Below are 13,581 nucleotides of genomic sequence, written 5' to 3' on the forward strand. Positions count from 1 at the left end.
TACTGAGCAACATCTTCACTGCTCAGTCTTGAACTGTGGACACATAGCCTGGCTCTTTATTTCCTCTCCCTTTCCCCCCACCCTTGCAAAGCCGTCCCCTCTCCGCTGTGTAGTAGGACCTGTAATTTACCCTAGGAAACAGTAGGCCTTTTATATTACCAGCTGTTGACCACCATGGGCCGCAGGTTCCTTTGCTCTGTCTCAACAGCCTGCCCAAGTGAGCCCTCCTGAGGCTTAGCCTGAGGCTGTGAGGGCCACTTCTCATATGCTTGTACATGGCCCCAGGAGAAGCACAAACCATCTGGCATTAGCACAGAGAGCTCTTCCGTTGGGGCACAGAAACTCAGCCATAGAAACTCTTCAGAATACAAGGAAGTTCCCTGGTCATCTAAACCAGGACTCTGTAAAGCAGTGGTTCTCAACCTGTGGGTCACGATCCCTTTGGGGTTGTGATCCCTTTGGGGTTGTGATCCCTTTGGGGTTGCATACCAGGTATTTACATCATGATTCATAACAGTACCAAAATTACAGTTATGAAGTAGCAACAAAAATAATTGTATTGGTCGGGGATCACCACAGCATGAGGAACTGTATTAAAGGGTCGCAGCATTGAGAACACTGTTAAGAATCCATCCATGAGAGAAAGAATCAGTTTATTGAACTGTAACCTAGGGGGAAAAAACTGAAATCAAATGTCAGAACTCAATTGTGCTTCCGTGATGTGGAGTGCAGTGCTCTAATACTTATGCAGAGAATTCTAATCCAGACCGCAGGGTGAGACTGTCATAGTGTATGTCCTTCAAGGATCAGAGGCCCACGTCACTACCGCACTACAGCCAAGCGTGGACACGTGCCAAAAATAAGCATTCCCAGTGCCCCAAGGTCTAAAGAAATGTGGGGTTCATACTAAAAATATGGGTTCAAGTTCAGCACGGTGTCTACAGAAAACCCTCCAGCCAGTGTTTCTCAGTGTTCTAGAAACCATCTTTTTACAATCACAGCAGGGGGATGTCCCTGGCAGAATACACATCCTTATATTCCAGCCCCAGCTGGCTCAGTTATAATCTGTGGTCAGGGCTCGGTGGAGGGTGGCGCAGCCCAGGACTCTGCATTGTGTGAGCTCCTAAGGTGACTGTCAGGCCTATGGTCTGGATGCCTTGGGGCTTCCACATGCTGGCCTGTGAGCTGCTGATGGCTCATGCGCATACTGTCCACACCCTGATGTGAGCTTTTATCTCCCACAACAACCTTGCTGTTTCTGGGAAGACGGCACCAGGAAAGTAGGGGAAGAGGCTGTGTGCTGATGTAGTGGACCAGGGAAGTTAAGTGGAGAAAATGAGCCAGTGACCATGACTTCTTTCTGTCTCTTTGCCTGTCCACCTCTACCCTACAGACTTCCCTTCCCGGCCTGTGATGGAAGGTACCTCTCCTACCCATGAGATGTGTTCAGCACAGCCTCCCTGCTCCTTAGATAGGGGTGATGTCAACTGCCAGCCAGCGTCGATCTGATGAACGTGTGTGTGTGTGTGTGTGTGTGTGTGTGTGTGTGTGTGTGTGTGTAGAGAGAGAGAGAGAGAGAAAGAGAGAGAGAGAGAGAACATGCTTATCTAAGTGGAGGCCAGAGGTCAGTGGTCAGGCATCGTCTTCCATAATTCTTCACCTAACTTGCTGAGACAGGGCCTGTAACTGAACTTAGGTTTTCCAGTTGGCTAGACCAGCTCGCCAAAACCCCTCAGGATTCTCTTGGCTCTGCCTCTTGGCTCTTGGTTCACACAAATGTATCACTTCAGCTGGCTTCTTACACGTGTGCTGGGTATCCAAACTCAGGTCCTCACGCTTATACAGCAAGCACCGCTGAGCCGTCTCCTCAGGCCCAGCGTTCTAACAGTCAAGTCCCGTTAGTAGCTAAGACTTTACTCTGGTCACATGGTTACCCCAATGATCGCTGTGACAACCCCCATCCTCCCTCCAGCAGCAGTGTCCCCCAGAATGTAGAACATGCACTGGGCAGGCGTGTTGGTATAGCTGCTGCTACAGACAGTTCAGGTCCTCTGATCAGAGTTTCATAGACTGCAGCCGAATTCCCCAGGGGCCGTATGGGAATCCCCTCTGAATGAAGAGGTTTGGAACGAGCCTTGGAGGACAGCAGCTGGCAGACTAGGCCTCTGCCTCATCCCTACTGTTCCCTGTCTTTTTCACTGACTCTAAATGCAGCTGCTACTCCAAGCTGGAAGCTCTGAGCTATAATTCTGTGAGGCATGGTATAGACTTAAATGATCCTCATGGATCTGAGGCCAGACGGATGGGAGGAGGGGGTGCAAACCCCTAGGTGACGAGTGAGCCACCTCGGGGTACAGCTAGTAGGGCCTGTGTCTGCCCCCAGGGTCTCTCCTTGTTCTATGCCTCTGCAGTAGGGAAACACAGGCCATCTAAGCACAGAGTTCATACTGTGTGCTCCTAAATAAAACGCGGCCCCTCTTCTTCCTTTCCCATTCCCCTCCTTGACCCCCAGGGGCTGGGCAAATGCCAGTGTGTTGTTGTAGCCTGTTTCAGGCTTATGGCTCCAGGGAGGGTTGAAGATGTGGAATGCTATGTGACATAGAAAGAAGGAAGGTCATGTCCTGCGTTAGTCCCAAACGTCACCTAGGGTCCAGTGAGAGTGGCTAAGAAACAAACGCTAGCGCATCTGAGTCCAAGGGATGGCAGTGAGGCCCAGGATGGGGTATGGAGTAGAGCCCTTGGGAGGAAGAGCAGGGCACACAGGGAAAGGCATTTGAAGGCACAGTTGGTAGGAAACTTAACAAAGAAGTATGAGAAGGAACTCTAAGAAGGCAAAGAGTTAGAATGAAAGGCCCTGGCTCTGGGCAGGCTCCAGAGCGGCTCGGCTGAGCTGAGTGTCCAATGGCAGTGTACTAATTACCTTTTTTTCCCTCTTTTCTTTTTCCTTCCTGTTTGTTCCCAACATTTTCCCACCTTCTTCCTGCCTTTTTCCACCCTTTCCCATCTTTCCTCCTTTCCTTTCTCCTCGCCTCTGCTCTCCCCCACTCTTTGTCTTCTTCCCTTGTGCCCTCTTCTCTCTCTCTCTCTTTCTCTCTGTCTCTCTCTCTCTCTCTCTCTCTCTCTCTCACACACACACACACACACACACACACACACACTCTCCACACCCCTTTCTCACCACCACCCACCAAAGCTCTCAGGAGGATGTGAGCTGACCGTGGTCCTCCAGGATTTCAGCGCAGGTCACAGCAGTGAGCTGAGCATCCAGGTGGGCCAGACGGTGGAGCTGCTGGAGCGACCGAGTGAGAGGCCCGGCTGGTGTCTGGTCCGGACCACAGAGCGGAGCCCCCCGCAGGAAGGCCTGGTCCCCAGCAGCACCCTGTGCATCTCCCACTCGCGCAGCAGCGTAGAGATGGACTGCTTCTTCCCCTTGGTGAAAGGTAGGACGGATGGAGGGGAGGGTGGCCAGCTCAGGCCAAGCACCTCAGAATGGGCCTTGGAGTCCACTTTGATTGAGCTGGATTTCTCTGGGAACTGGAGGTAGAGGGGATATGTTAAAAGCTTGAAGAGAAAGCTAAGTGTGTCTGTGTGGCTTAGAGAAAGCCATCCGACCTTTTAAGTCTGTTTATTCTTGAAAAACAAAGGTTGAACTGTTGACTACTGACCTCTGACCTCTCTCCCAGCCTTCCCTCTGCCCCACACTACACCCAGATTCGAGTCTGCACCCTGACAGGAGGACCAAACAACCCCAGCAACCAGTCACAGTGAAGTAGGACTTGGCCATCACCTCTGCCGCTAAGAATTCAAGGTCCCCTGTCACTTTTTTCCTTTGATACGTTCAATGAATATATAGGATTTATTAGAATGACTTACAGGCAGTGGCCCAGTTAATCCAGCAATGAATGGCTATAAACAGACAGTCCAAGAATCCGTAGTTGTCAGTCCACGAGGCTGGGTATCTCATCTGGTCTTCGGTAGATACTGGAATCCTGAAGAAGGAGGCTCTAATGCCAGTGAAGGAATGGACTTGATAGCAAGACAAGAGCAAGCAGGCAGAGAGTGAAACTTCCTTCTTCCACATCCTTATACAAGCTTCTGGCAGAAGCTGGTTAGAGGTGGGTTTTCACCATCTCAAAAGATCTGGATTAAAGATGCATCTTTCTACCTCAAAGATGCAGATTCGAAGTGGATCTCCCTACTTCAGATTAAGCAGATAACCCATCACAGGCATGCCCTCCAGTTTTGGGGTTTAGTTAATTCCAGATATAGTCACGTTGACAACCAAGAAGAGCCACCACACACCTATTACCCAGGCCTTGGTCTGTTTTCTGTATACTCTGTGTTCCCTCCGTGTGCCTTTTATTTATTGATGGCAGGGAGGCCAAACGCAGTGGCTCTCCAAGAGTGGTGGCCAGCAGGACAGCTTCTGCGTGCCCTGGAAACAGGTTAGCCGTGCAGAAGCTCAGGCCCCATCCACCTGCTCAGCAGGTGACCACACCAGCTTGCTGTCCAGGCGGCTGATGCACCGTGGCCTCTGAGAACACAGGCTTCCAAAGTCCGTGTGACTTTGAACTCATGCATCTTACGCTGAGGAAACTGAGGCCCCGAGACTAACAGAGAACCAAGTCTTAGTCTGGAGCCGAGTTATATAAATGGTCAGATATTAGCACAGGGACACCATCAACGCTTGAGGACCCCGAGAGGGCTGCCTGATAGGTGATAATTTTAAATGCTTGGAAACCTGCAAGTTTGGGAATTCCATCTGGGCAGGCTGCCAACCGTGACTTACTGCTTCTGAACTCTAGATGGCGATAGTGAACTGCCATGTCTGGACCGGCCAGCTCTTCAAACTCGGGGTTTTCCGGATGTAATACAAATCAAAACCTAGGTTCCTCTTACACACACACACACTGCATCCTTCACCCTTGGTTTAACTGCCTTCTCCCCCTCCCCCTGATGACCTCGGAGTGATTGCCAGGAAGCTGTATGGCATTTATAATTGGAGTTTCCCAGTCCTTTGAAGAACCAACCCCCCACACCCCTCTGAAATTCTTGGTGTAAAGAACTCAGGTTTAAAAAATCATGAACTTAGGGAATAGATCTCTGTTTTGAGTTTGGTTGGGAAAAGTGGGGCCCATGGAGGATGGATTGTTGTGAGGGTAAAATGAAGGAGTAGGTTCATACACGCACGCGCGCACTTCCGGTCCTGGCCCTTAACCCATCTCTGTAGTTATAAGCTGCTGCTTTAGTTTCATTCTTCACCGATTGCCCAGCAGAGTGCCTAAGACTCCCACAAATCCAACCAGAGACCATAGAGTGCAAGCGCAGAGTAAGGGAGAAAGGCTGGGGAAAGCTGGCTTTTCACAGATCCCAGGTTTGGGTACTGGGACTAGGGGGGCCTAGACTTCCCCTTTCTGGCCTATGGCTGGGCAATCTGCATACTCTCATAGCTGGGACCACTACATGTGCAGATGGTTGGGATCAAACCAAAGATGGAGATTCAGAGGGTAACGACAGCCATCTAGAGGTGCAGGCATTCAGAGTGAAAACCCTTCCGGACAGATTAGGGGAGATACAGCTAACAGTGGGAACTGAGGACAGGCCTGGGAAAGAGGGGGAAGAAAGGAGAGAGGCAAGCAAGCAACTGCAGAACTTTTCCAGCTAACGGTACCGGTCAGAAGGGCTTCCAAAAGTGACCGCCAGGCCACACCTTCCGTTTTGGTGGCTCTTCTGAGATCCGATCTTCTCCCCGTAGCTCCCTCTCGCTTGCTAGGCAGCAGGTAACTGTGGGCAACACCCTGCGAAGGACAACCTTCATAGTTATTCCCAGCTCCTGAAATCCGGAGGTATTTTTGTTTGGTCCTTCAATAGCACACCCTACCCTAGACCAGAGTTCAGGCATGCGCCTCCTCAGTATTGAAAGTGCCTTGATGATTCTAATGCCCTGTGGGTTATGGATGTAGCATCCCCAGATGTGAGACTTGGGATGCCGAAAACTGTGATGGGAGGCAGTTGTGCGTGCCATCGGGGTATAGCAAGACATAGAGCTCAGCCAGGGAGGGCAAAGCAATGGGACTAGCATACGGGCAAAGGCTTGCCTAGATGCTTCTCCAGAGAAGATACTCAGGTGCCGGTGAGCATGGGAAAGATTGGGTATCTCTGTTCACCAGGGAAATGCAGGCCAATGTCTCAATTGATCCCACTGTAGGGCCATTAGAGTGCCCTAATTAATGTAGACACGCCTCCGGAAATCACAGGTGTCTGTAAGGATATACAGAAGTTAGAACACTGCTGGATGGCTGTTTGGGATGTGAAGTATCTGCACTGCTATGGAAAACACTGTAGGGAATCTCAAGCTTTATGTGTATGTGTGTGTGTGTGTATGTATATAACATATGACCCTGCAGTCCCACTTCTGGGAATATTTCAACATGAATTGAAAGCAAGGACACAACCTGTCTCCACACCCATGTTCATAACATTGTTAATGACAGCCACAGGTGTCTGTGGACAAATGAATGCACGAAACCCGGCACACGGGTGCTGGAATATCATTCAACCTTAAAAAGGAAGGGAAACCTGACACCAGATTACATCATGGTCAGACCTTGGGGACATTGTGCAAAGTGAAATAACCCAGTCACAGAGACAAATACTCTATTATTTCACCTATATGACATACTTTGAATAGTTAGCTTTTCATAGGCAAAAGGCAGGATGGTGATTTCCAGGGACCAGGGAAAGGAGGGAATTCGGCAGTTAAATTGTTCAGGGGTACAGTTTCAGTCATGGGTACAGTTTCAGTTTCACGGGTTGAGAGGCTTCTGGAGATGTCTTGGTTGTACAACACACTGAACACACTCTTTAGTATCGCAGGTTAAACCCCTTTCAAAGTGAACGCGCCTAATGCCAGAGCAGTGTATGTTTAAAAATAGTGAAGATTGTTTAAAGTTAGCCCTGGATTCTTATGCCCAGGCTCCAACACTCAATCTCGGTCTGTCTTTACCGTGATATCTGGGGTATGCCTGTGTGCCTTCTTCTGGCTGGGTCTAGTGTCTGGGAGAAGTGTAAAGAGTTGTCTCTCTGGGTGAAGCCAATCCCTGGGTATCCAGAGAGCCTGGAGCAAAGGGCAGAGGCCCTGGAGGCCCTGGCTGGACACAGGCAGTTCTAGCTCTTGGACTTATCTGATGGTTTCCACTGTCATTGCCCAGCTGACCTCGGGACACTTCCCCAGGCTGTTCGTAAATGCCACCCATGGCCTGAGGTCACTGAACAAGGCTGAGAAAGTTGGCATCAGTGTGTAAATCTGTGCCTACTTAACAACAACAGCAAAAAGGTGTCTTCATTTATTGAGTCTAACTCTGGGCTGATTTGAGGGCTAATGCTTCCGTGGCAATAAGTTGTGTTTTTCTAGTTTTGTAGACAAGGAAACAGTCTTAGAGAGAATAGGTGACTTGCCTTTAGGTTGTAAAGCTCTCAGATGGAACTCTCAGGTTGGTTCACAGGCTCTCTGTTCCCAGGGTCTGGCCTTCCATTCTGCTCAGCATCCTCCGTGTATACTTCAGTTTGCCTTCCGCCCGAGGCTCCCTGAGTCGACCAGTCTGCGTGGATGAGGATTGGGAGAATGCCGACCCTGTTACAAAGGCCACCCCAGCCAGACCTGGTGACTCAGGCCTGTAGTCCCAACACTCAGGACACAAAGTAGGAAGATCACACACATATGAGAGGAGACTGGGCTAGAGCGTGAGGCCCTGGCTCAGAACAAAGCAGAACACACCGCAGCATACCTTTCCAACTTTCCCTCTCACATCTGGCACCCAAGTCTTCCCTCTTTGGAAAGAAAAGAAGCAACCAGAGGCAGATTTTGTCCTGTGGTGTGCCTGATAAGAGCAACTTTCCAGCCATCACGTGGGGAAGGAAGCCAGGGCAATGGGAACTTGAGGCCGCTGCTTACATGGTATCCATGGCCCAGACCGTGAAGAGCAGTGCCTGCTGGTGCTCAGCCTGATCTCTGTCCTTTTTATCTAGTCCAGGACCCCAACACATGAACTATGTTGTCCACAGTCAGGGTGGGTCTCCCACCTCTGCTAGCCTTTTGTAGAAATGATCCCTCGTAGACAGGACTGGACACTTGTTTTCTTAGTGATTGCAGAACCTGTCCAGTTGACATCAGTAGTAACTACCACACGGTACTTGGTCTACTGCGAAGTCTTGGGCAGAGCAGTGCTGGGCAGTACTCTAGACAGTGTTTATCTGCCTCTGACAGGAGCTGGCCTAGCCTTGAAGCTGCTGCAGCCTGTTCAACAGACAGCACATTCTACTACTGAAATCCCAGGCACCAAACACCCAAACGTTTAGGCTATCCAATCCAGAGAAATAATGTCCCTCTGCCCATCAGAAGAATCCTCTAAAGGTCTGATCTCTCTCCCTCTCTCTCTCTCTCTCTTTCTCCCTCTCCCTCCCCTCTCCCTCCCCTCTCTTTAGTATAATTCTGCATCAAGAGCAGTAACCTTTTGTTTCAGATTACTCTCCCATGCCTAAAACCATAAGAAACTAAAGAGGCATGGAGGATGAACATTGTCAAAACAGATCTTCTCAGGCATGAAGCAACTGGTTACAAACTGCAGCTGGCTCTTCTCCTGTCCCTCTGCATTCGTAAATTCAGAGCCCACTGCCTCATGGAATCTTGGGAGTGTGATGAATGAGGAAGACAATGGGTCCCTACACTGCCCATACAATTTCATTCCATAATAACATTGCCATTATAGTACACCTGCAATGAAAAATAGTAAAGCGTTTTGGTTTTAATCAGTCTGTTAAACTGATTAAACTGTCAAACGCTGTGATACCAGCCCATGGGAGGTGGAAGCAGCAAGATCAGAAGCCCTGGGCAGTCTTGACTACACAGTAAATTCAAGCCAACTGGGGTCACACGAGATCCTTTCCCCCAACAAACAAGCCACAATACTCTTGGTACCTGAAACAAATGCATTGAATAAGAAATATAAAGCCCGGCCGGTGGTGGCACACACCTTTAATCCCAGCACTAGGGAGGCAGAGGCAGGCGAATCTCTGTGAGTTCAAGGCCAGCCTGGTCTACAAAAGCTAGTTCCAAGACAGGCTCCAAAACGACAGAGAAATACTATTTTGAAATCTTGAAACACACACACACACACACACACACACACACACAAAAAAAAAAAAAAAAAGGAAAAGAAATACAGTGATCGATGAGGCTGGAGAGATGGCTCAGAAGTTAAGAACACTGAACACTGCCTGCTCTTCCAAAGGTCCTGAGTTCAATTCCCATCAACCAGCAACCACATGGTGGCTTGCAACCATCAGTAATGAGATCTGGTACCCTTTTCTGGCCTGCAGGCATACAAGCAGACAGAACACTATATATATAATAAAAAATGAAATATAGTAATTGAACCGGGTGTGGTGGACACACCTTTAATCCCAGCACTCTGGAGGCAGAGGCTGGCAGATCTCTGAGTTCAATGACAGGCTGGTCTACACAGAGAAACCCTGTCTGCAAAAACAACAAGTGAACAAACAAAAAAATGAAAAGATGTGACTGGGATTCTGAAAGAAGCTCCTGGTCATTTTTCAGCATAAAAAGTTATAGTTGAAATTTTCCCTTTTATAAAAAAATAATAGAATAAAGTCTGTAAGTGACCCTTGATTATGTTTAATCTCATTAGGGAAAAATTGGATTCCTTGAGTTTCTGGACTCCTAGAATTACAGATGATGGGCTCGCCCTTCTCCTCATGCGGTGTCCCTGACAGGAGGCAAGCCAAGCATGACAGAAACCCCAGAGACTGTGGTGTATGATCCCAGAAGTCTGTTGGACTTGAGTGCAGTTCCAACCCTAGGAAATTCCTCATACTTATCCCTCAAATCCAGATACTTGCTTCCGCCCAGGCCCGCTCAGCTTTCCCTTCCCATCCCCCACGCAACCATTCCCACTCTCCATCTACCTAATCTTTTTCTGGAATGAAGTATGATACATTACATATAAAACTTGGACATCACGGGCCTTGAGAGATGGCTCAATGGTTAAGAGTGCTGATTGTTCTTGCAGTTTGGTTCCTCGCATTTGGTTTGGGACCCACATTTGGTACCTTGGACCTGCACGGTGCCTCACTGTGACTTCAGACCCAGGGGATCCAGCCTGAACTCTGTAGACGCCAGGCACACACATGGTGCACATGCTTACATGCAAGCAAAACACCCGTACACATAAAATACTAAAGAGTTTTAAGATGTTGAATACTACTCTCTTAAGGCATAAGAACCTGGCAGTTGCTCCCTGAATCCTTTATCAGAGGCTTCAGATAAAACATGTTGAATCCAGCACCTCTAACTTCTTTCGAGTGTTTGTTTGAGCGTGTGGATCGGTGGTCCTGTTTGATGCCCTGAGATGGGGACTCTGCAGCCCAGGCTTACCCTGGACATGGGCTGACCTCTCGCTCACAAGCATCTGCCCCGGTGTTCTCTAGACAAAGAGCTTGGAGGTAAGGACCTTCCACTCTGCGTGTCTGCTCGGGTTTGCTCCTAACAGCCCTCCACACTGCCCTTTAGGCTGAAGTGGTCAGTTTTATTACCCTCATGGTCTTCCTGAATTGCCTCTGGGAATTCTCAAACACGTCTGTTTTCTTTCTGCAGACTAGCTAAGTACCTGTGGGGATCTGAAGTCATTAGCCTAAACTGCTTACATTCGGTGTACCAAACATAGAACAAATATTCACTTTGATGTTCAGTTTATCAGGTCAGACCACACAAACTTTCTACTTTTATAGTCAAAAAGGACTGATGATCAGCATGTTTTGTGCATTTCTGGTTTTGCTTTTGTCTTTGAGACAGGGTCTTACTAACCTAGGCTAGCCTCCAGCTTACCCTGTTGTAGAGGCTATCCTTGAACCCCTTATCCTCCTGCCTCTGCCTCCCAAGTCCTGGGGTGATGGGCATACACCACCGTTTATAACACATGCTATTGTGCTATGATCAACTTGTCTTGTCCTTAAAAGGGTACTCATAGCCTTCTGTGGAAACAGGAGGGAGTGGTCCTCAACTAATCAGTGGACTTCAAAAGGACAGGCTGTGCCATGAGAAGGCGTTTGTTTACCTGGAAAGTCACTTGTCTTCCTGGGCTGTCTTGTCTCTATGACACTGGTAAAAATGGCTCCCAGAGTTCCTGGATGACCTGAGAAAAGCAGGAATAGAGCTTTTCAACCGTGAGGTTAGGCTTAGTGCTGTGCGCACAGGCTCTTCTTTAGTACAGCAGTGACCGGAGGCTTTCCCAGGGTGTGTAATGAGCAATAAGAGATGCTGAGAGCTGATGGACAGCTGAGAGTCTTGGTAAACAATACAAGTCTGGGTCCTGCCTCAGCCACTGCCCAGCTGGTGACTTTGAGATACTCCAAGTATATTGCTGAATTATCAGCATCCATGTCCATGTCTCAGCTTCCAGGCCACACACACGTCAGGTCAAGTCTAAGGTGCTTCCAGCCTGCACCCCCTTTGGGACTGTCTAAAGATTCTGTTTCTGGTTTCACCTTAGGGATTTTCAGAATTATATCAATTGGTGTTCTCTCTCCCTGCCTCTGTTTCTGGTCTGTGAGAGGTCCTTTCCCTTGTCGATAACGTGCAGAAAGCAGCTTGACCTGACATGGTCTCTGAAAGAGAGTACAAGCCCTTTGTGTTCTAAATATGATCACAGAGCTGGGCAGTGGTGGCACAAGACTTTAATCCCAGCACTCAGGAGGCAGAAGCAGGCAGATCTCTGAGTTTGAGGCCAACTTGGTATACAGAGCAAGTTCCAGCCAGGACAGGTTCCAAAGCTACAGAGAAACTGTGTCTCAAAAACACAAAACAAAAACAAGAAAGAATGAAAGAATGAAAGAATGAAAGAAAGAAAGAAAGAAAGAAAGAAAGAAAGAAAGAAAGAAAGAAAGAAAGAAAAAGGATCACAGAGGTGGAGCCACCATGAGATAGTTGACCTAGAACACACAGCTAAATTGGCCCAGGGTATCCCCTCCTAACTACCATTAATTCATGGGCTTCAGTATGTTCTGCCCCCATCAGGAGGCACAGGACTGTCCAAGGAAGGCACTTCTTTCCTTGGCAGCCCCCATGGAGATGGAGAGGTTTTCCTCTTCCTGTCTACTTACCTGTTGTCCCTAATGTAAATACATCTGCATGGTGATGATGGCATCCCTTACTGTCCCGAGGGGCCATAGCAGAGGTCTGAGTGTGATGGGCGTGGCCTCGTGAGACAACTGGTGAGCTCAGAATGGCAGTGAGCACCAGGGATCTGGTCCCTGAGAAGAAAGGCTACCAGAAGAAGCTTAAGCTGGCAGAAAAGGGGTAGCCAACAGTCTCCCCCAGAGAAGAGACGGCACAATTGCCCCTTGATTAGACCTTTAAAGGACTTCACCCTAAAGGAATGGAGAAACCCAAGAACACTGACCATGACTTAGAAAGAGGAAAGTGTGTGCAGTGGTCTGGACAGCTGAGGTGAGCCTGTTCTCACTGCCCAGGGGAGGCATTAGCATCTCAGGTCTCTAGGCCTTTGTTGTAGCAGCTTGGAGGACCCTAGGCAGTGGGACTCTGATGCTTCCTGGCAGGACAGAGTGGTCAGGCCCCTTCTCACTGCCTGCCCTTGAGACCAGCTCCTCATTGAATCTTAGCCTAGCACTGAAAACACACACATAACATCTTTATGTTGTCAGCTATGGTTGATTTTGCTTTATTTCATTAATATTTTATTTATTTGCTTATTTTTATTTTATGTGCATTAGTGGTTTGCCATGGGTGTCAAGTCCCCTGGAAGTTTAATTACAGACAGTTGTGAGCTGCCATGTGGGTGCTGGGAATTGAACCCACGTCCTCTAGAAAAGCACTCAGTACACTTAACCACTGAGCCATCTCTCCAGCCCTAATACTTTTTATTTTCATTAAAATATAATTACATCATTTCTCCTCTTTCCCTTTTTCCCTCTAGCCCCTTCTATATCCCCTCTCCTTATTCCTTCTCATATTTATAGCCTCTTTTTCTTTTATATTATTGTTAAATATATATATATAATATATATGTATACACACACAAATATATAAATGCAGCAAAGGCTGACCTCTTGGTATTTTGCACAGCTCTGGCCCTCTCTCAGCAGTCCTTAGTTACGTTACCTGTCATTCTTTGTTCACAGGTGGAATTCATTGAGATTTCCCTTTTCTGCATTAGCATGTCTTGGTTGTGTCGTTATTGTTCAGTCTTGGTTAGGCAATCATATTGTTGTGGTATTGTGTGTGTAGCTTCTCTACCACTTATGGAGACAAATTTCACAGCCCATTGCCAGGCTTCTGACTCTTACTCTCTTCCAGACATTCCCTGAGCCTTAGGGGCAGGAATTAGGTTGTAGATGTATCTGTTAGAACTGGGCACTCCACCGTTAGATGTTCTCTACAGTTTGACCGGTTGTGGCCTTCTGTGATGGTTTCTAGCCTATGATGAGGGCTAAGAACTACACTTATATCTGAAGATTTGGGGCTGGGAACCCATTTTAAATCCCAGC

At 48.2% G+C, this 13,581-nt stretch overlaps 1 protein-coding gene across 16 annotated transcripts in view; it reads left to right on the forward strand.

Annotated features, from left to right (window-relative positions):
• Positions 1-13,581, forward strand: part of Kalrn (kalirin RhoGEF kinase) — a 615,547-nt gene that overhangs the window by 472,148 nt on the left and 129,818 nt on the right. For all 16 annotated transcript variants that reach the window (XM_057764996.1, XM_057764997.1, XM_057765000.1 and 13 more), the window contains exon 34: positions 3,194-3,440. In XM_057764996.1, coding sequence (XP_057620979.1) covers positions 3,194-3,440 — 247 coding nt within the window. The remainder of the gene's footprint in view (positions 1-3,193; positions 3,441-13,581) is intronic.

The sequence above is a fragment of the Chionomys nivalis genome, chromosome 3 (assembly GCF_950005125.1).
Source record: "Chionomys nivalis chromosome 3, mChiNiv1.1, whole genome shotgun sequence".
NCBI classification, from domain to species: Eukaryota; Metazoa; Chordata; class Mammalia; order Rodentia; family Cricetidae; genus Chionomys; species Chionomys nivalis.